Here is a 22,736-nt window from a genome sequence, read left to right as displayed (position 1 = left end):
ATCTGATTCTTTTTAATGGGCAGCTGGACATGGTGCACAGACAGATGGTTTGTGATTTTTTTGGCTGCCACAGGTTACCGTGTTCATGCTCGAGAGTCTCAGGTGGAGACGGTCTTCCCTAAACCACACAGGTTTGATTCTCAGCATTGGATTGATGATGCAGGTCGTGTGCGCAGTGATCTCCGGTTTTTCACTTTTGGCTTTGGCCATCAGTGAGTAGTATCGTTCATCTCTTGACCATTTCTTATGCCTTACTTGAAAATGTCAGAGTATGTCCCGGTCAACATCTCGTGAATCGGTCCATCTTCATCATTACGGCTCTTATTCTGTTTTCAGACACTGCAAACATACATGCTGCTCTGTTTGAGATATGTTTTATGAAGAGGATTGATGAGAACGTGATCAGAGAACTATGCGCACCAGGCAAATAAAATGCGTTTATTTGAGAAACTTGAATTCAATCTTTGTACAAAGGAGTTTTCCTTGCGTTATAGAGTCTTTTCGTTATCTGTCTGACTCAAATTACACAAAAACTTATGGGCTCGAGCCTATACAACCAAACAGATGGTCCAAGCTTAGTTGGACCTGGTTTGAACGCAAACCAGACCTCCTGAACACGTTCGGTGATGTTTGGTCCAGGGTTTGACCAAATGGCTGAACCGAACCATAGGTTTGGTTCGGCATTCGGAAAATTTGCCCCAAGAACTGGACTGAACTGGACTTCGGCAGCACTAGGCATGAGACCAGGTATGGTTGAGGCAATCACAACAACATTCTTCTTGAGCTCAGAGAGCCATGTCGAGAGATCTTCATATAACTGGATGGCAGGAAGTGTGAGCAAATAGTGAGAAAAAGGCCAGTGACGATACACTTACAAGCTTTGCCATATTTGGCTTGTGAGCAGGCCAATAACCTGGTACTTGTGTCAGATACACATGCCCTGGAGAATATCAAAGCTTACCAGGTTCAAATTGTTTACTGGCTTCATCCCACTGAACAAGAACAGCTAGAAGGGCCTCAGCAATAGAACCTGGCGAGTCCTTAACAAGAGCTGGGAACGGTGTAGAAACAATGATACTGAGAGAAACAAATGATGCTCCTGACTGTATCTATAATGTTGTAAGGTCGTGCATTGCCTAGTCTGCTATACTTGAGACTACAAGTGTGTTCGACCCTAAAGGGGAAGCGAGTGCAGCAAGGATCTGGTAGTAGGCGCTGAAGGCGCTACTGGTTGGCTGATGTGAAGCGCAGGAAAGCGCAGGTGCAGGAAAGCAAAGGTGCACGCGTGCGCATGAGCGGAAACAAGAGAGAGTAAGAGTGGGTTTGCTTAAGTGATAATTAGATACTAGACAAGAGGTGCGAGGTGCCAAAGAATAGATTTCAACTATGTTCTGCTCAGTAGTAGGTAGAAGGTAAAAAGGTCCATAATAGTATGTAATGCTGGCACTTAAGTATGGCGCCTAAGCGCTGTCATGCGGAGCCGAAGCGCTACCGAGTAAGGTATGTAAAGATATATGTAAGTAAGGGTCCATGATAATGATAAAAGTGGAACGATATGCAAATAAGGGAAATGGAAATATACGCACTAGAGAGCTTGGTGGACAGTGGATGGATGCATCTGGGTGGCTGGTGCTATAGGGTGCTCAAGCACAGAAAAGCACGCACTATAGAGACTCATGCCTCTCATTGTGTGATATAGCAGTTTTCACTAGGGAGTACACAGCATGAACTTGCAGCATCACTCCGTATGCTATCCGCAGCTATTCCCTTACGAGGCACAGCTTTCCCGCACAGAGCCTCGTTTGTTCCTCTCAGTATTGTTGGTTCTACAGCGTGCATATACATCGTGAAGCGCGGGAGCAGGCGTGCATGTTGCACATTGTGTGGGAAAGCTGCGCTTCATATAGGAATAGCTGCGGATAGCACACAGAGTGATGCTACAAGTTCGTGCCATGTACTCCCTAGTGAAAACTGCCATATCATGCAATGAGAGGCATGAGTCTCTACAACGGGTTCTCTAGTGCATGTTGTGCACGACACACTCCTTTTGCATCCTCGAGGAAATTCTTCCAGCAGGCTGGGTAGAACAACAGCTGTGTGGATTTCAGCCCATGTTTGCTTTTAGCTGGTTGCTGCATGTCATCTGGATCCTCATCGTTCGTCAGATCCTTTTTCATGGCCACATGGTATCAAAGCTCCAGGGAAGCAGGGTCAGGAAGACAAGGTTGCCCATTTGTCTTGTGATGCTGACTCAAGACATCGTCAGCTACATCTGCAGGCTTGGAATGAGTTAGTTGTTGAGTGCTTGGGGATGTACTACCGGATGGATGTCATACCTGAGAGCCATCAGATTCCTGACATCAGGAAATCGACCCGAACTTGATATGACCAGATATAATTGGTAAAATCAGATCAAAAATCCACTGAATTATATAAGATTATATACATAGATAAAGCTTGATACAAGCACAACAAATAGCTATAGCATTGCATATTATTACCGCAGCATCACACATATGTGACATATGATAAGACTATGTCAGAGAAATATCACCTTGATGTGTGGCTTGGAAGCAGTCAACAGTATGACACTAGCATTGCATATTATTATCACAGCATCATACATATGTGACATATAAGAAGACTATGTCAGAAAAATATCACCTTGATGTATGTCTTGGAAGCAGACAGCAGTGTGATACTGTTATATTCTAGTCTTACATATTATTATCACAGTGCGACACACATCTAATATATGATATGACTATGCAAGAAAAATATCACTTTGATGTGTGTCTTGGAAGTGGACAACAGTGTGATACTGTCATGGTCTAGCCTCACTGAAACCTGGAAGATTCAGTGACAAAATTTTCAACAAACTGATGTTCAACTTTTATTTTGCTTATATCTTGCTTAGAGTACAACCATTAGACAACTTGAAAGTAGGGATAGCAATATGGCCCTCTCAACGAGGACTATAACATAGCATCGAAAAAAATATTGAAGTTTTGTGGATTAGTTTTGGGTATATATACGACTTACTGCTAGCCTGATAAATGGCTTTATAGTCTAGTGGTTAATGCTGCTAGTGTGATATTGCTGGTCATGTGATCTTGGCCCATGTTGTGGGTTTAAAACAGCTTGAAGGCATTTTATTTTTCTGAGTTTTATGGTTTTCACTGGATTTCAGTAGAGCACCTCTATTGAAATTCTCATACTGGAGTAGGTTGGTCCTTTCAGTGATAAGGAAATCATGAGAATTCCGTGATTGTGCACTAGATTTCAATAGAAGCTCTTTAAGGAAACTAAGTAGTGAAATCACTGAATTTTCAATGTATATACTACCCACAGTGAGGAGCACGTGTGGTGCATTCCATTTCAATCTCACCACCGGTTACGACACTGCCACTAGTATCTCAAGTGGTGATGGTGTTTTCGACCTTCAACATTAGAAGGACAGCCGCTATAGGGACAAGCGTGCCAACCTGTCGAAGAAAATATGTGATGTTATACTTACAGAAATACTATCCTTTACTTGAACCCACAGAATGATGTCTTTACACATCCATTTACATATGAAATTATTGTACTGTAACTACAATATATCATTAGGCAGTATGTTGTTTAATTCCAGAAACCAATGGATCATATCTCGATACTCTCTTCCCCACGTATTATGAGAAAGCAGACTCAGTAAAGATTACAGGTCTCAGATGTATACTAGATGCTTGTCCTGAAAAATGACAATTATAATACTGTACATATTCTATGACATCAGTTCTACCAGACATATCTGATCGAAATGTAGAATTACAGTGACAGTAGGCATAATCTTAAACTCCGCAGAACTGTGCTTGATGCTGCACTTCGCCACACTTTGGATGAGCCCACGATGAGGTCCGTCCAGAATAAGGCACTCTTGATTTTTCTTACACGGAGGGGCAGGACTCAGGTGAATGGCTGGGATATGATAATGTTTGAGTATGGCACCTGCATTGTTGGATGTGCAGTATGCCGCAATGCATCCTTCTGGTGTGGGTCCATTCTTGCCGCAGAAAGGGTCGGGACAAGGCATGGATACGAATCGCCTAGACAATGATACATCAAAGATTGGTGAAACCTTCAACATCATGTGATATTTGAAGAATGTCGAAGAGAACTCCCTGGTCATCAACCAAGCTAGTGGGCCTGTAATAAAATGAGCATAGATTGAAATGGCTCCATTGAGGACTAATCGCTGTCTGAGGATTTTTCTGCTCTGGCGTCAATACTGTCTTGGACGTCTAACTCGCTGACAGTCTGAGGGTCGGATGTCGATGACTCAGAGTTGGGATTGACGCTCGACGAAGAGCCGTGCGCTACATCAGCACCTTCCGTGCTTGCAGACCAGGTGGACCACATGCTGGATGATGAGGGAACGGAGTCTGTGATGGAAGCCAACGAGCTGGAAGGAACTTTTTCGATAGGTGGAGTGATACTTTGGAGTTGGGGTGGAGGCGCCAAGTACAATCGTTTCCGCAAGTCGCAGAAGGAAATCAACTCCAAGCCTTCGAGCATCGCCCCGTTTAACCTCTTGCCATACCTGGAAGCCGTGAACCTATAAATTGCTGTGAAGATATGAATGTCACTCACCTCATGACAATGTTGCAGTTTTTTAGTGTGATGTGCTTCTGCCCATGCAGAGCAATGGTGCACAAGTCAGGGCCAAGACCGTAGAGCGTCACCCAGTAGCCCTTTTGGCCACCTCCAACAATGAAAACTTCTTGTCCGATTTCCTTTTTAAAATAATCTAAAACAACATTGCTTACTTTCACAACAAATCCAATTGGAACATTGATCTATACTAAGTCAGAGAAGCTCGAGTCAAGGTGAATGGTACTTACCAGTGTGTGATCACCGTCACATAGTAAGGTCAAATGAGCGTTTGGGAAGTCTACACTTTGAATGACCCCTTTCGCCTCATACTCTGGGCCATGGGCGACAGTCACGATGTCTCCAGGTTTGACATCATATCCCTTTTCCTTTGTGAATTTGAGTGTCTGGGTGAGTTTCGTTCGCTGAACTGCTGCTATGGGAACTGAGGTTCTCGACAATCTGCCACTGCCAGTAGTGTCCGCAGTGAAAATATCTCAGAACCAGAGTTTGGTGTCTCCCTTAGAAAACCAGTCAATGATGCCACATTTGCCTATATGCTCTCCTACCAGGACTTCTATGAAATCACCTATTTCAATAGAGTCTGACTGGGGGGGTTCGAAATGTTGCTGTGTTTGAGGCTGTGATTGTACTATGTGATCCAACAGACGCTGATCCAAGTAGTATTTTGATACTTCCACCTAGGCACCAAGTGTTACACCATTAAATATTAAATTTAGACAAGAAATTTACCTGATGGTTCATAGCATATTGACAGACAACAAATGTGTCCTTGCACATTTGCACAATGTGCCCTTGCAAACCCAAGTATGAACCAGCTACAACTTTCACAGTATCACCGACTTGAAAGACATGTTCTGTGTCCTGAAGACAAATGTCTATCTCTTTGAGACATCCATCGAAGGCGGATTCCAACATGACGGTCCCAGAAGTATGGTCAGTGGATATCACCTGACCGAGCTCTCCATGAAGAGAGCCTTTGACAACCCTCGCTAAATCACCCATGTGCAGGAACTGTATCGAAAATGCGACCAGAGTTTTTTATAGGAAGGGTTTGTTCCATCCGGCATTCAGGTGCAGCCGAATGTCATCCGCTGAAGGTACAACAATTCAGATGGTGAGTCTGAACAATGTTGGGTCTTGCAGAACCTAGCTGCTATTCAACCCTAAAGGGTTTCTGGACCAGGCTCAAGGCTCAGAGGAGAGGAAATATCATGAAAAACTGCTGAGTACTACTCTGACTCCTACTGGTAACTGGTGAAAAGATGACTTGCTTATGTAAGCTACAAAAGTGCCAACATAAGGTAAGGTAAAAACAGTCTCTACAAGCCCAGCCAGAAATGAATCCCTACACCGCGTGAGGGGATGTGATAAGTTCTAAATGATCGCGGTGAAAGGTTTTTAGGAGGAGCCCCATGTAGTAACTTTCTCCCTTGTGCTTCCATCCTACAACTTCGCCATCGCGAATGATGCCGGACACGGTATTATTGTTCGGGAGGCGAGATCGCTTGACCAGCGCCCGAGATCCTCAAGGCATGGGATAAGGGAAGCGGCGCTGACCTGCACCAAACTGGTTCGGTGCATGGATGACTGATACTCTCCTATGAGCCCTATGCCCTATGAAATCATTTTCTCTATGATCTGAAGTCAGACTGAGGCTAAGGGAATATTTTTCATTTTTACGAGTTTGCATGCGAGCGGACTGAATATTTTAGTACATTTAATTCGGCAATGAGTTCTGCTTAGTCAGCCATGGTGATGACCCAGACAAAACTCCCACGCATGTCAGGTGACTGTGAAAAATATTTCCCACATATGTTGTCCTAGAAAAACATTCGTAAAACCCTAAATACTAGGCTCGCGTCATTTTCACCCTTCAAACAAAGCAAAGAAATGACAGACACACAAAGGATTCACATCATGTGACATTTCTTACTCTCTTTCTGGACTTGTCATCAGGAGTTGGATAGGTCACATGACTAGCAACAAGCCAGGATGACTTAGCAAAATACCCAATGACTCATTATGACTCACTCTGAATATATGACTCACTATGACTAGAAATAACTTTGAACTGACTCACTATGACTCACCCTGAATATATGACTCATTATGACTCTTTACGACTCTTGAATGACTCTTTATGACTCTTGAATATACTAGTAGCACAGCCACATTTATTGTGTATATAATGACCCCAGTTTTGAAATAAGAACTAAGAGCCAAGTGGGAGTTTTCAGCCCATCTAACATTAAATTGTGAGTAAGGTGTGATAAGTGTTAGCATCAGTGTCAAGAACTGTTCAAGACTGAGAGGAACATTCTCAAGAGACAGTAATACTGCAAGCTCATCATACTAAACGACTAGCTGCGAGCTCACTGTGTGCAACAACCAGCAAGCAAGGTACAGCCACAGTTTTATTCAAATTTCTATTTTCTTTTCTTTTCTCTTTTGTTTTACTTTCACCAGCCTTTGGTGTTCTTTTTCCAAAAAGCATACTCCAAAATATTCGTGTTGTCTCTACGTCCACCTAAGACTCAGAGTAGCTTAGTGGGGAGACTTAAGGGATTGATAGTGAAGCTTGACCTCACTCATCTGAGTAGTGATACTGAGCCAAGGTTTTCTGTGCCTGCTAGGCTTTAGCTGTTGAAGAGGGGACTTGGTAGTAAATCCAAGGACGTCCGTTCCTGAGTCTGTTTGAATACTCAAAGTGAGTTCCTTGACAGCAGGTTCAATATTGAGCTAAGAGTTCTACAATAAAGCATTTGACTAGTCTTGACCTTTGATTCTACCTGTTTTGTGCTGAGGGGGTTGATCATTGTAATTCCGCACCATTCTTTTTGGAGTACAGTTTGGTAAGAGGCACTGTTGTTGAAAGGAAGCTTGAGGAAGAACTTTCTATTTCTTTGGTTACTGCCATACTGTCGGGCTGACCATTATTTGTTTGTTTGTTTGTTTCTGTCAAGTCCATAGATTGGATTGACCATCGTATTTACTGATCTTGCAGAAGTATCTTTAGCTGAACGTACTTTGGGTAGTATACAACTAGCCACCCACGAGCGACCACGTTATCAGTCATTGGTATTTGTCTGAATCACTGACCGTGGAGATATTTGTTTTTATAGGTGTTTATCTATAGATCATCTATCTAAGAAGACAGCGCGCAACAATAAGAACCGCAACAACACCATTTGGTAATTGCTCGAAGACTTGGGCCATGTCGCCCTTGTACTCCCTGCTCTTAATCCTCAGCCACACTGGGTTAGGAAGCTCGGACTGTGTACGTTTGACTGCTTCACGCTCTTCCTCTGTGATGCGAGTGTACTCTTTCACAGCAAGATAAAGCGATCCCGGCAGGGATTGTGCAACCATTTTTGGGCTGTTAGCCACCATGTAAAGCTGGCCAGCGAGCCAAGCTGAAACGGTAATGGGAAACCCCTTCCTATGAAGGTGTTCAGCAATATGTTCTGTGGTAGCTCCTATAATACAATGATTAATATGCTATGTCATAGAAAAATGAACCTACTTTGAACATGCATCAGATACATCCTACTTTGAGGAGCTCTGTGGGTGGGATCTGGGCGATCTTCAGGTGAGGTGGGGGGATTCCCTTCGAACCTAGAAGCCATGTCGTTGAAGGTTGCAGCCAACCTCTCTTTTGCCGACGGTCCTGGCAAGTGCATAACCTTTGGCAACTGTGCAGACCGTCCATCACTATCCTCCTCTTCCTCATCCCCACCCTCTTCCTTGTCAGCCTCATCAGCCTCATCGGCAATAAACCTTCGTGCGGCCTACATGAATTTAATTTATAAATATACCAGTCAAATTTTTTTACTTACTTGAGATAACCTATGCGATTTTTGAATGCGTGATCTGGACAAGCCGCCGTCTGTCCTCGATGCAGGCATGGGCACGGAAGACTTTTCTGCTGGATCTGGTATGTACCTTCTCCACAATATCATCAAGTTCCTCAAGGATTCTGCATCATTTGCGTTGTCAGAGAACAAGAGATGTCGAGGTTCCTCCCAGTCATCTGGTGAGTATTGGTCGCCGAGGTAGGACACAAGCGCATCGTCCATCTCAGATAATGACATAGATGTCGTGAGGAATTGTCGAAGAATCTCCCATGCACCATTATCGTGGAGTGCCAATGGTACTGCCTGATTCCCTGTAGTATAGTCTTTATGAATAACAATATTGACGTCAATAATATTGAATTATGACCCACCTTGATGATCAATCCTGCAGCACCGCTTTTTGGCCAGTTCATCACCACCGAATCCAGTGTGTTTGGACATGATTCTGCATGTCATGATCAATTCATACTAGTTACAGGGAACTCAAACTCTGACATACTTTGTTGTTTGATGGTCTATTTGATGATCTACAGTAATATCTACTAACTATCGTATCGTATTGGAGTCCGAGGTAGCAGTAGTAGGAGAAAGAAGAACTGTTAAGGTGCAAGGTCAGTATTTATAGTGAATGACGATTTCGGATTAGCTAATACTTACAGTGGTACGTATTGTGGAGTCCAGACTTTCTGGCATTGTACTGGTCTTGTGCAGTGTGGGTGTGAATTGTTTGCATACTAGTGGACTGACAACGGAAGAATGGTGGCCAAACATACATTTTACTAGCGAAATCAATGGTTAAGATTTATGTAACACCACAGCGATGAAAACATAATAAAAAGTGAAGTCCGCTATATACTCCAGCCAGAGCTGGACTGCTGCACAAATCACAAGTACTACTTTACTCAGTCACACTCGAACTAAATATAATTTAAAGTAAATTTTAAGCAAATACATTTAAGTCGTTGAGGGATTAGAAAGAGATTCGGTAAGCAAAGGGCATGGTTGATATACTGAATGACTTCATATTGAGACTCAGTCAGCAACACCCATGGCATGATAAGGTTTTCACAAGTGGTGGCTGAAAAAAGATTCAACACCTTGAACTCGAACACACGAGCCAACAAACACAGAGCTCATACGCATAATGGTTAAGCTATAACTGCTTATATTTTGAAGGATAGAATGTATATATCACACCACCTGGTAGACTGCAGTAAATGCCGGCTGAGTTTGAGTTTTCAAAGTCAATCAACATATAAACCCCACACTCCCCTTTCATTTCTTTCTTCTGACCCTCCAACTGTCGCTCATGTCTTTTGAGCAGAGCCAGATATATTCGATTCTATAGTAGATCATTAGTGTCATAGTACTTTCTAAGTGTATCATGTAGTTTCTGTGCACCTGTTTGATGTGCTGTATGCATGCATTGTAATACAGCTGATGATAATTCTTTCATCTAAAGACTTCGAAACGACACAATAAGCAGTTGCAAGATAATCATTGCAACTGAAGTCATATGCGAAGCACATGAATGATGGTGAGATGCCTCCGCGTGCCATGTGATCAGTAATTCTGACATATTAATAGATAATGTAGGCTCTGGACTCTGTTTGCTGAGGTCAAATTCAATGTACATGAATGAATTCATTGACACCACAATATTTGTGCTCAGTGGAAGATATACTGAAGATTGAAACTTTGTCCGATATCGATGTCACACACCCGCCATAACAGTGTGTTTTTGAACCTTTGAGCTCTTCTGATATGACTGCGGCAATTCCACTTAGGTGTTGCCGTGGTGTTGGCGCTGCTTGTGTCATTCCTAATCATATTATGGAAGTATGGAGGCGAGTGAATGATCCTCTGAAGATGAACTTTGAACGTTTGTGCCACACCAGCTTGAATACACACCTCTCCGAGAATAATATATTGCTGGTACGCATGCTCTCCCAAAAAAATTCTCAATGTTCACTAACCAACAGATCAGCCATCTACAAAATTCTGGAGGAGAGTGATCTCACCCATGTAGCCGCATGTGCTGGTCGCACACTCGGCAACATATTGCCCCTGACATACACCTCTAGTTCACTGAAGTATCAATACCTCAACATAACTGCCTCCTGTGGCGCAAAGACAACATGGGTAGCGAAAGACATGCACTTCCTGATAAGCAGCAAATTGTGAAGGGTGAATTTTGTGACCTAGTTGGGTGGTTGGCCTGTTGTTTCCGATGTGAGCTATGTTTTCATCTGTCTTCCATCTGATGCACTCACCATTGAAACATTGCCAGCTCTCCTGTTTGGCCATGGTAATGAAGTATACCATGGCGTGCAATTATGATATTCACCAACATTTTTATGATCTTAGGGTCGGCCACAAACTCCGGTTTTGGGCTCGAGCATGCAGAAGACGCTGAAGACATTTCAGCACATGCAAACAAAAGGTAGCTGTCTCTGAACACCAGTGGGTTTATAGCTCATCCTTTAGCCCAATCAGCTCTGTGCCATTGCATTCCTGGCCATATATTCCAGAAGTAGCATTATTGCAATTTTTAGCGGTGACCACTGTGCCATCGCATTACATTTCTCTGTGATCACGTAAAGCCTGGTAGATATTCCTGCCCCTCCAGCTCAGTGCCATCATATTCCTGGCCATGTAGCACTCAAGGACTCATTGTATTTTTCAGCAGCTGCCACTGCACCATCCTGGATTGTGTACTTACTTACTGTTTTTGTGTGTTCACACTCCTCCATGTCCACATCCAGTTATACATGCATTTGCAAACGTACATTTGTTGCACAGAACTACTACAGCCGACATCAGCGGTCATGTTCTCATACAAAAAAATGGTTGTCATCGGCGATTTCGACCCTCAAGGAGTTCATATGTTGTAGGAAAAAGCCGCGCACCTCAAGAGACTCGCATGAAACTGTGCCTGGTCAGAATGTTCCACCCTCCCATATCATAGCAACACCATCTGCCAATCACTCGCCTACTGCCAAAGCTAATGCTTCACTGGTGTCTCAACATCCTGGAGTTGCAGTATCTATACCTAATCTGCATGCTGTCATGGGGAGTCACTCTGACAATGTGGTCATTGATGATGAAGGGGATATGAGTCTTGCGCAGCGCAGGCCCAGGCATGAGAACTGACAGAAACCGAAGAGATTCAGGGATGTGCTCCCCCAGCCACCACCTGCTGTCCCTGTAGAAGTCCGCGACCAACTCCCAGAATCTGCTATGTCTGTTGCTAGTACAGCAGAATGCCCAGTTCTACTGCAACGTGCAGTATTTCCCACCACCACAAACATCTTCGGGTTAGTGCGCGAATATTTTGCCTCAAAACCGCCATCCCATGATCCGGAGGAGTATGTCACAATAGCTGACCTATCATTCATTCCTCGTGCCCATCAAGTAACTGAATCATCACATGAGTCGGGCAGCAACAACCACTATCATCCCTATCTGAATCAAGCCTCCTTCCAGCTTGGAGATTGGTACTGGAATCAGGGATTGCAGAAGTCCCAAGGCGACTCTACAAGAAGCTGGTGGACATTGTAGGCAGCAGTTCTTTTCAGGCGGCTGACATCAGCTCCACTCACTGGAAGAACATCAACATGAAGCTGGGTGCGAATGACTACGATAAGGGAGATGGGGAAGAATGGGAGGATGAAGACGCGGTGTAGAGACTCGCGCATCTCTATGCTGAATATGTGGCCCTTTACCCACATAATCCCCTATACATTCCAGCTCTCATCCATAGGATCAGTCTTGCGCGCACTCACGCTTCCCGCACGCATCCATGCGCCTCACCCTTGGTCTTTGCGCTCCTGTCCACCTGTCCGTCCTACATCCTCGCTGATTTACTGGTGCATTATTTTTATCAATTTCATTGAATTGATGTATCCTTGGTCCGATGTGCACGCTTACATACAGAACACCTATCTTAGGCTTTAGAATATAATTAGTATTGATATAGTTACTCGGTGTAGAGACTCATGCCTCTCATTGCATGATATGGCAGTTTTCACTAGGGAGTACATGGCACGAACTTGTAGCATCACTCTGTATGCTATCCACAGCTATTCCTATATGAGGCGCAGCTTTCCCACGCAATGCGCAGCATGCGTGCACAACTTCCCACACTTTACAATGTATACACGCGCGCGCTTTCCCGCGCTTGATCGCCCTATAGCGCCAGCCTTCCGGAAGCATCCATCCACTGTCCACCAAGCTCTCTAGTGCATGTATTTCCATTTCCCTTATTTACATATCATTCCACCTTTATTTATATCATGGACCCTTACTTACATACATATATCTTTACATACCTTACTCGGTAGCGATTCGGCTCTGCATGACAGCGCTTAGGCGCCATATAAGCGCCAGCATTACCTACCAGGAGAACATTACTTTACCTCCCACTTACCCACTTACAACCTAGCAGAATATAGTTGAAATCTATTCTTTGACACCTCACGCTCACATCTCTTGTTTTTCATCTATCATCACTTAAGCAAACTCACACTTACTCTCACTTGTTTCCGCTCACGCGCCTCGCACATACCTTCGCTTTCCCACGCTTCGCGCGCACCTGCGCGCTTTCTCGCGCTTCGCATTGGCCGAACAGTAGCGCCTACTACCAGATCCTTGCTGCACTCGCTTCCCCTTTAGGGTCGAACGCACTTGTCGTCTCAGGTATAGCAGACTAGGCAACGCGCGACCTTACAACATTTACAGATACAGTCTGGAGCATCATTTGTTCCTCTCAGTATTGTTGTTTCTACATCGGTTCGGTACTGCGCTTGGACGTGCCACATAGCGTTATTCTCAGGTGCAATTCCCCTTCTTAAAAAGAAGGGTGGGTTCTTAGGACAGTTTTTTTTACTTTCCCCTTATCTCAGTATACTGCAAAGTGTATAGTCCACCTGAGCACTTGAAATCTGATCATACTTCTCTATCAATTATCATTCGCGTTTCTACTGTCTTCTTGAAGACCCTTTCACTTATAACTCGAAGTGCGCCCTCGCTCACGCATGTGCGCTGAAGGTACAACAATTCAGATGGTGAGTCTGAACAATGTTGGGTCTTGCAGAACCTAGCTGCTATTCGACCCTAAAGGGTTTCTGGACCAGGCTCAAGGCTCAGAGGAGAGGAAATATCATGAAAAACTGCTGAGTACTACTCTGACTCCTACTGATAACTGGTGAAAAGATAACTTCCTTATGTAAGCTACAAAAGTGCCAATATAAGGTAAGGTAAAAACAGTCTCTACAAGCCCAGCCAGAAATGAATCCCTACAGCGCGTGTATTGATTTATGAAAAGAACTTTGCAGTCAGCAGTGCAGCTGTAGAACGCATTCTTAAAGAACAGTCTTGGGTACCAACCTCAGTGAGTCTGTAATTTCTGACATTGATCAAGCTTAACCATTGCCTCAGAACTCATTCTCGAATCGTCTCAGTCCCTTGGGTTTTAATATTTTCTCTGTGCTTGTGGTAGATTTGTTGCACGAGTTTGAGATTGGGGCATGGAAGTCACTTTTTATTCACCTATTATGTATCATTGCGGCGCAGGACAAAAGTCTCATCCATATATTGGACCAGAGGTATGGCGTGTCACCACCGACTCTGATAACCCTGACTGTTCCATGCATAGATACAGAGCAATCCCGACATTTAGTCAAGCTATGATTCAAAAGTTTGCGGCCAACTCTTCGGATATGAAACGGATGGCAGCTTGTGATTTTGAAGATCTCCTCCAGGTATAACCTCCCCTCTATTATATCAAACGATGCCTGATTAAGTATGCAGTGTTCTATTCCTGTCTTTGACGGGCTCCTTCCCGAGCCCCACAATATGAGCGTTCTCAAGCTGCTATTTAACATGGTGCATTGGCATGGACTAGCTAAGCTATGTATGCATTCTGATATAACTCTAGATATCATGGATCAAGTCACCACTGCGCTCGGCCATCAGTTCCGTGATTTCAATGCACATGTTTGCTCCGCTTACAATACCCGCGAGCTTCATCAGGAGGTTGAAGCGCGCAACTGACATTGTGCCAAGCAAGCAGGAAAGCTTTCTGCAAAGAAGAAGGGTAAGCAGACTGCTCGCGCAGTCAAGGAAGGGGCGGCATGCAAGGAAGGCCATACAACTCAGAATTTGCAGTGCACCAAGGCATTCAATTTTCAGACTTACAAGTTCCACGCCTTGGGGGACTATGTGACGACAATCCGGCAGTATGGTACATGTGATTCATACAGCACGGAACCGGTCAGTGTAGTGCTCTTGAAATCCAAGTCATTACTAACTAACTTCCCTAGGGTGAACTCGAGCACTGTTCGCCCAAGGCCAGATATCATCACACAGATCGCAAGCTCTGTGTTAAACAGCTTACTCGCATTGAATGTCGTCAGGCCCACATTCGTTGAATTGGGAACTGAGTTGCTCCAGGCCCGCATATTGAAATAGCAGAGTTAGCGACAAGTCCGCACATTCACCACCACATTGGCCTATCACAGAAGTCACCTGTACACATCGGCTCCTTTTTGCGGTCCCATCAAGGGGACCTGGCTATCAAGGTTAGTCCACCATTCCTGCGCACAACATCTGATATCAACCCATGTAGAACTTTACTCCCAAACTTAAAAGTCACTTATTACATCGAATCAACAAATCTAGCCTTTTTCCCGTCACAAGACAAGAAGCGGAGATTAACACAATTATTATCAAGGACGATCATATGTACCAACACAACATCGCAAGGTTCAACTATACTTTGTATGACATTCGCAGGGTGCAAGACATCATCAATCCATGGACTACACATTGTAATGTGATGGTCCTCCGCTCTGAGGACGATTTGGAGCACTGAGACCACTGATTTCTCTATGGTAAGGTACTTGGAATATACCATGTGAATGTAATTTACATTGGCGCTGGTTTCGTTGACTACACTCCAATTCGAATGGAGTTCCTATGGGTTCGATGGTACGAGCCCATGGATCAACTCTCCACCTGGGACAATTGTACCCTAGACCAAGTTATTTTTCCATCCTTGGCGGATGAGCACTCTTTTGACTTCCTTGATCCAGTGGATGTCCTCAGGGGCAGCCACATTATTCCTTCTTTCAACAGCCTTAGAAAGCACCCTGATGGATTGGGTGTGTCAGGATGTGTGCGGGACAAAGACAATTGGCGCGAATATTATGTAAATCGGTGAGCGAGAACACGACTTCTTGCACATGTTTGGAATGAGCTCATTATTTTAAGGTTTGTGGACTGTGACATCCTGCTGTGCTTTCATTACGGTCTTGGAGTCGGACATGTATACTCTCACCACCGCTCCTCGCTCACTGAGTCTGATCAAGCAAGCAGCCCCAATGCAGGACAAACTGTCTTAGACGATCCTGAACTCCCCATGGACACCAGGGAATTTGTTGAAGATGAAGAAGACACTGAAGATGAAGATGATGAGATAACATAAGATGGTGAACTAGAATTCGGTTCCAGTGAAGAATCACTAGGATCTGAATTCGATGGAATGTACGGTAGTGACACTGAGCTAGATTACGAGAACTAGAGTGCCCACACGATGGCACCTTGTCTATTCTATCGATTATGCTTGTAAATTGTATCAATGGCACTGATTGCCTGTTTAGATCACACTGATGGTCATGGCCATCTACTATGTAATAATCAATGGCACTGTAACGATGTGAAAACAGACCAATTTGGCATACCAAGAGCGAAACCTGCTGGTATAAGTACAGATGTGTTTTATTATCCCTACTCAAAAAACATGTCTTTAGCAGCCAACATCGAACTCCATGGCACAGCAGGCCTGGAACACAAGTACTATATTTATGATGTGCTGAATGACTCGGTACTTCCCTCCTGCGTAAGCCATTTCCTTGTCTTGTGCACCCGATGAATCTAACTTGTGGTTCCTTCAGGGCGAGCCAGCGACAAATGTGGACTTTGTTGGCTATCTCTCGATGGGGTTGCTGCCAACGGTGTATCCTCTTTATGTGAGTACAATTTCGGTCTCTGAAGAACGTATTCTGCATGTCTCATTTATGGATGCAGTGTCTGACGGAGAGCAATTATCCTGTAGGTCGTTTTACCTTGTGGTCGCCATAAAACTGACCTCCGTCAAGCTCAGACAACAGCTGTGCCTTACAGCTTACATTTGTACTCCCGTGCTGCACGCCTCACTATTCTTGAGCCCCCACAGTGATATTCTGTGCTACATTCTGATAGTATGCTGAGTCTCAAATGCACCTCACCTTCTCGCTGATTAGATGTCTAGCTCGACTTCTCTGCTCCACCATTAAATTTGCCTTTCCTGATGGTTGTAACCTGCAAGAATGGTATGCATGGTCTGTATCACCATGTAAGTCTACCTTGAAATAATGATCATATCATGCTTGACAATATCTTAGGTCGATGTGGCGAACCCTGGTAGTTGCACTGTCATCCATATTGCACGGTACCCTACAGGTTACTATAAGGTGACTGACAGCAACCTCACAACATTGTCGGATATCTTTACTGTGTCAGGCCAGGGGACATCAATCATTCCGCATTCATGGATTGGCTCCGAATCCATTCATACCGTGCCAGTAGCCTCAAGCAGTGCCGTTGGATTACACCATCAAGCCACCACACCTGCCAATCGGACAAGACATGCTGTTGATTGTAGTCTCCACAGAATCATGATGGTGTGTGTTCAGTGGCAACAGCCACTTGCCTACCTTCATGTATTGATGAGGATTACCATCTGCTCTGGTGCCACGGACAATCCGCACTTGCTCATCTCCCACCATATCCAAAGGAAACAGGTAATTGACCAACTCTGGCCCCTCAGTTTGATCAGGTCGAACATTGATCCCTTGACCTTGGAAATTGGTAAGAGTATCTTTCCCTGATACTCCCTATATGTATCAATGAGTCATTTGCAATTCATTCTAAAACCACAAAGAAGCCCATTCCTGAGAGCGAGATATTGAAACTTGTATGTGTCATACTTGATGTCTCTACTTGTCTTGATCCAGAATAGGCTTCGGCATGGTTCTTGCAATTTTTCTACGATGTGAGGCGCATGCTGGGCTACACCCTTGATGACTCTCATGCAGGCCTTGGCCTCAGTGATGGCATGTTCAGTGACACTCTGACGGACAAAATATTGGACGGCCTTCAGATGTTCCTAAGACCACACACAAACATCCTCCCACTTGCTGTGAGTTCTGTGTCTTCACATTCATTGTCAAACTCATTATTTTTTCACAGGACAATGGGTTTTACTGATTCTTGCGTCTCCAGCTCACCAAGGAGGCCGTGTACCATGTTATATTCCGTACCACAAACACATGCGGTGTTCGATTGACCATTGCTGACCTCGAACCTGCAATGTTTAGGCATGCTCAACATCTCCCATGGGAGACAGCAGCATTCATCGCGTTGTCTGTAAGTGACTTCTATTAGCCTCTGTGTTTTTGGCTCACTTCCATCATTACATCAGTGTTACCAGATTTGACTACAAAGACTTGTCAGTTGCTCAAGCACTCCTGTCTCACAGGGAATGTATCTGTCACCCAGCCAAATTTTTATGGAGTTGAAGGAGACAGGTCCAATGCTCTTGCAACAGCACGATGATCCTCATATCCAGTCCTTCAAGCAAGCTCTAAGGAATCTGTGTCATATAACGTGAGTTCACTTGGAATGTGTGTTCTATCCGACAACTAATGTGCACTGTACAGCGAGACTGATGTCCATCGTGTTGTTTGGCCAAAGAACTAGTGTTCCATGTATGTTGTATATGTAACCTAATGTTTACATTGTCACTTATCCACATGTCGCCTGCCATAACTCGATTTTAAAATGTACATTACTACCTGTCGCTGCAAGTCTTTGTATACTATGACAATCACTGTATGAAGCATGTCACGAATGTATTTGCCCCCTCAAAAGTTTGGAATTCCGCTATATTGCACTATAGCTTGTGGTGGGGGACTTGACAAATTTATTTGCCAGCGCCTTAGGCCCACAGGCCCACACATACCAAAGAATGGTCCGAGTCCATTGTACCACAATTTCACCACTCTTAAGTAAGTGCTTACCAATTATGTACTAGTTCACTATAAATACTGATCACGCACATTAGCACAGGTCTTCTTTCTACTACCTTGATCTCATAGTACCTAAAACATAAGATAGAGAACCAGAGTAGATGACCTGTGAACTCAATATAGTATGGGATGGTTTTGGCTTGCCTTATTTATGAATTTGATAGTATAGACTACAGACGAACTGTTCAAAAAATGTACAGGGCATCTAGTCATGGTGAACCTAGTGCATCAAAAACAACGTAAGTTTAAAACACTGCAGGTGGAGCGCTCCACTTTGTCGTAATTCATTACTATTTACTTCTTTCGTAGTTTCACCATTCACTTTATCCTCTTTTCAGTTTAATAATGGTTTGATCGCCATTGCCCAACTGTATAGGTTGTGTAAGCATTCAGCGATCGTGAGAACATCCCCTTGAGCATCTGCTCCCTCCAACTTCAATATGTTGAATATTGTCGTCCAGGTGTTCATGATACACGTCAGACAGACCTTACCCCCCACTTTCTTGGAACTGAACAGACTGAGGGAGCCCTGCTGACTTGGCTCCAGACAGAGGGCCATGACACTGTCAGTGACCCCTCACATGTTTCTTATGATGTTCTAACTTCCCCTCTAGCTTCCAGAATCCCTCCTCATCACAGCTTCTGTGGTGTTTGGATTGGTCAATGCCCATGATCTTATGGCTCTCATAGACATGTACCTTAAAGAGGTCACAATGCACATGCAGCTCCAGCAAGAAGAGGGGAATTGCATGATATTCCTTTTGCGACAAGGGCGGTGTTTGATGCAGGATAGAATGTATAGAGCTCAAGTGGAAGTTTCCTTGTTCAGTAATGCTATTGCCAACTTGTGCGAAGAGCTGGAAACTAGAAATTACCCAAGTGAGACATCCTGTTTTGAAAGGATCACGTCCGAGACTAAAATGTATTTTCTAGTTGGTCGACAGAAGCCGGCTATAGTTGATGTTAAGTATGTTGGAGCACGCACAGTGCATAGCTCGGTCGATATTGATTACTTCCAACCTACACAAGCCACCCAAGACAAATGCAATGCATGGCTTCTCACATTATCATCACATGTTCAAGGCATCATGCAGGTTGATCCTGATACCATCCGAGCACTTCTTGATTCTCCAAAACCTATATAAGTTCCTGATCTTCCTGAATACCTTTTAAGGGTGCGTGTCATTCATACTATGAGGGCCCGGTGTTCTGACACTATTCAGCCTGAAGATATTCTTTCCCTACCTCGTTTGTTGAAAACTTGGGTGGATAATGTAACATACCATGCTTACATGACTGCATCCTTCGACGAATGCAAGCCCCTGTGAATCATTGACCACAAGAGCTTCAAGGCAAAGGAGCACAAAACTGTAGATGTACTCAAGTCCGATGTCCGTATTCTAGATCTAAAGAAGCGGCGAGCACAGGCCAAAGTGGACATGGTTTTGGAAGCCATGGAACGCCTGTCTGAGTTTGAGGGCACATCAGACGGTGGGCATGTAACTTGTGCTTTGGTTTTCTCGCACTGATATGACTGTAGGCAAATGCTCTGAAGTTGTAACGTTCGACACGCATTTACCTGACAACTATCTCGATGATTTTGCTTCAGCCCCATCCTTGTTCTTCTCTTCCAACAATTCTGTACTCCTGTGATCTTATTATACAACCAGTTTCTCTCCCTTTGTTGGCCACCATAACTTTCTCTATTGTACCGGTATTCCACACATGTCGGCTGTACGTCAGACTTGGACCATGTTATTTTTTCTACCATCACTTTATCTTTATGACCATCTGCTTAGTGTCCATGTTCTTGATATGCACCCCTGTGATAGTATAACAGAGCTGAGTAATGATGAGAAATGTCTCTCATTCAACCCTGCTCCAGAAACCATATTCTTAACTTTCATAAAGCCGAGGGCAGTATAGCTAGAATGAAAATAATTATTAAACCTGCTTTGATTATGACTCTTTCTTCGAAGGGTTGACTATGTCAGTGTATACATTGTCTGTAGGCAGGCCTCCTGGTACAGGGTCGGAATGTCCACCTTGTTTGTAAGTACTGTTATATATACCTTCTCGATTGCATTGCTAATAGTGGTTTTAGTATTGTCCTGTCTTGGATCTGCATGAGGCATGCTGAGGTGGGCGTTGAGCTGTCCTCTTCAAAGTCGCTGTTCTCCGCTTTGAGTGCGGTATGCAACACGGTCTCATTGCTCGTATCAATTACCGTGCTGTCAAGAGTACAGTGCTTTCAGTACTGTCTCGCTTTGGTGTTTGGTGTCATTGCTCCACTACCTATTCCTTGTGGTGAATCAGTGAGGACACACATGCCAAATATCTGTACTTGCTTTGCAGTGTGCAAAGTGATTTCAGTCTGCCAGTCGAGAAAGATCTGGGAGCTGAAGGTACCACAGCTCAAAAATTACGATTACATTGCTCATTATTTTTCCAGTTCACTGGTTGATAAACATTGCTATAGGCACTCGCATCAACAACTCAATTACAGCCAACCAGCACTCAGTAAATGATATATTCATCTTTTTTTTAATTGACTGTCTGTAGAGGACCTAGATTACCAAGTCCCACTGTTCTTGCAGGACACTGGGATTACTGTATCTCCCGACCCTATTTCAGTCACTGGACCTCCCAACGTCAAAAATCCACTACAGCAATCTTTACTAGACAGGTGGTAAGTTCAGGACTCCAGAATGCATGGGGCACAATGATCTGATTCTCGACCTACAGCAACCGCAAAATGGTTCATGGAATGTCATCAACCAGACCTTCCATGAACTGAAGAGCTTGATGTTCTGGGGGATTCTCAATTACACAAGGGTCAGTACAATCAGCCAGTTCGTCAACACTTTGCTCAATGTGTGCAAAAAAAATGGTTCCATAAGTCTTTTTGTCTTCTGTGTATTTCAAACTAGCATTATACTAACATTATCTGTATTAGGAATGAGTAAATAGGACATCGAATTTCATTTCTAGCTGCTAATTGTTATTTTGTAGATGTATCTCCACCTGCCGTAAGTTAATTGGACTCTGGCACGTCATCTATGGTGAACATAAGTGCTGCGTCGATTTAAATTTTGAATATTGACTCATTGTAAACAGTATACGAGGTCACTTAAACATTCCGTCAATAATACGATAGGCAGAGATCCGGACCTGGTACTAGCCATTTTGTCAATGACCTCAACTATGTCAAATTTCAATCTCTGTCCAGGTGTGCATCATTGACTCATTTGGTAGGATAACTCCAAATTCGGAGGCATAGATTCTCCGCCAAGGTCAGGTGCATCGGAGAAGCTCATGAGTGTTCTGTTCATGGTTATGGGTATGCACCATCTCTGTTTGGTCCTGGAGGCTCATTGAAGGCTGGTTCATCTTGCACCTGGCATAGTTCACCAGTCCTCTGTGGAATCTCTCGTCTACTCGTTTGATTGGTATGGTATACAGTATGAAGTTATGATGTCAGTTTTGTCAAGAAATGATTAATGAATTGCACAAATTGGTATATGTGAGTATGTCGCTCAGCTAGTACTACCTCCGTTTATACTCAATTCATGAAGCAGGTCAAGTCATTATATCACGCTTAGAGACAGTATCTACACTCACAACACAGATAAGTTAGCCCGCTTTGCCATCTTACCACATCTCCTTCTCACCTCATTCTAGCCTGCAGGAGCTTGCGTTCACACTGTGCGATACCTATGCTCATACAACTCGTTCCATCTCAATTCCGGCTCCCGTTTTTTGAGTGATATACAACTATCTACAGCGCATGTATCTGACACTTCATTTTTCACCCAAAGACACTGATGTACTCAGTATCCCATCCTGTCACGCCCAGTATCTATACTGGCTATTTGATAGACCATCTGTGCATGTGGCACATGCCACTTTAACCCCACCATGGGTTTCAATGCTGTCGCCTGTCATTTCTTGACCATCCTCATCCTTTTCTGTCACATTGGAGCGCCAATGTCAACTTCCACTGATGGAATCTTACCCAAATCTGAAGTACCACCTGTGTCTAACCTCTGTTTATCTCTGCCCTGCCTTCAGCAATGGGAACCGACATAAAAGGTAT

General features: G+C 44.0%; 5 protein-coding genes across 5 annotated transcripts; 3 read left to right on the top strand and 2 right to left on the bottom strand.

Moving 5' to 3' along the window:
* Positions 1–15: 15 nt before the first annotated feature.
* HD556DRAFT_1242568 (uncharacterized protein) lies at positions 16–431 on the top strand (the record flags this gene model as incomplete). Its single annotated transcript, XM_041298293.1, has 2 exons — positions 16–212; positions 269–431. The coding sequence occupies 2 exons, from the start codon at positions 16–18 to the stop codon at positions 429–431; spliced, it is 360 nt and encodes a 119-aa protein (XP_041157335.1).
* Positions 432–3,766: 3,335 nt separating this feature from the next.
* HD556DRAFT_1310750 (uncharacterized protein) lies at positions 3,767–5,658 on the bottom strand (the record flags this gene model as incomplete). Its single annotated transcript, XM_041300453.1, has 7 exons — positions 3,767–4,188; positions 4,272–4,597; positions 4,633–4,775; positions 4,809–4,838; positions 4,884–5,100; positions 5,137–5,333; positions 5,386–5,658. The coding sequence occupies 7 exons, from the start codon at positions 5,656–5,658 to the stop codon at positions 3,767–3,769; spliced, it is 1,608 nt and encodes a 535-aa protein (XP_041157334.1).
* A 2,139-nt stretch (positions 5,659–7,797) lies between these two features.
* HD556DRAFT_1310749 (uncharacterized protein) lies at positions 7,798–9,285 on the bottom strand (the record flags this gene model as incomplete). Its single annotated transcript, XM_041300452.1, has 8 exons — positions 7,798–8,132; positions 8,180–8,444; positions 8,493–8,813; positions 8,882–8,955; positions 9,010–9,025; positions 9,058–9,106; positions 9,168–9,207; positions 9,258–9,285. The coding sequence occupies 8 exons, from the start codon at positions 9,283–9,285 to the stop codon at positions 7,798–7,800; spliced, it is 1,128 nt and encodes a 375-aa protein (XP_041157333.1).
* Positions 9,286–16,311: 7,026 nt separating this feature from the next.
* Positions 16,312–20,293, top strand: HD556DRAFT_1446291 (uncharacterized protein; the record flags this gene model as incomplete). The annotated part of the gene is made up of 14 exons (XM_041307061.1): positions 16,312–16,410; positions 16,466–16,540; positions 16,599–16,622; positions 16,670–16,771; positions 16,822–16,905; positions 16,955–17,023; positions 17,494–17,526; positions 17,572–17,751; positions 17,835–17,978; positions 19,188–19,205; positions 19,255–19,519; positions 19,574–19,734; positions 19,984–20,131; positions 20,181–20,293. The coding sequence occupies 14 exons, from the start codon at positions 16,312–16,314 to the stop codon at positions 20,291–20,293; spliced, it is 1,515 nt and encodes a 504-aa protein (XP_041157332.1).
* Positions 20,294–20,627: 334 nt separating this feature from the next.
* Positions 20,628–21,920, top strand: HD556DRAFT_1310747 (uncharacterized protein; the record flags this gene model as incomplete). Its single annotated transcript, XM_041300451.1, has 8 exons — positions 20,628–20,692; positions 20,745–20,832; positions 21,120–21,160; positions 21,203–21,329; positions 21,386–21,475; positions 21,653–21,669; positions 21,798–21,869; positions 21,896–21,920. The coding sequence occupies 8 exons, from the start codon at positions 20,628–20,630 to the stop codon at positions 21,918–21,920; spliced, it is 525 nt and encodes a 174-aa protein (XP_041157331.1).
* Between the last annotated feature and the right edge of the window lie 816 nt (positions 21,921–22,736).

Source organism: Suillus plorans (genome assembly GCF_016647745.1).
Source record: "Suillus plorans strain S12 chromosome Unknown HD556scaffold_51, whole genome shotgun sequence".
Lineage (NCBI taxonomy): Eukaryota > Fungi > Basidiomycota > Agaricomycetes > Boletales > Suillaceae > Suillus > Suillus plorans.
Note: the sequence above shows the minus strand (reverse complement) of the source record. Positions and strands in the feature narration are given on the sequence as shown.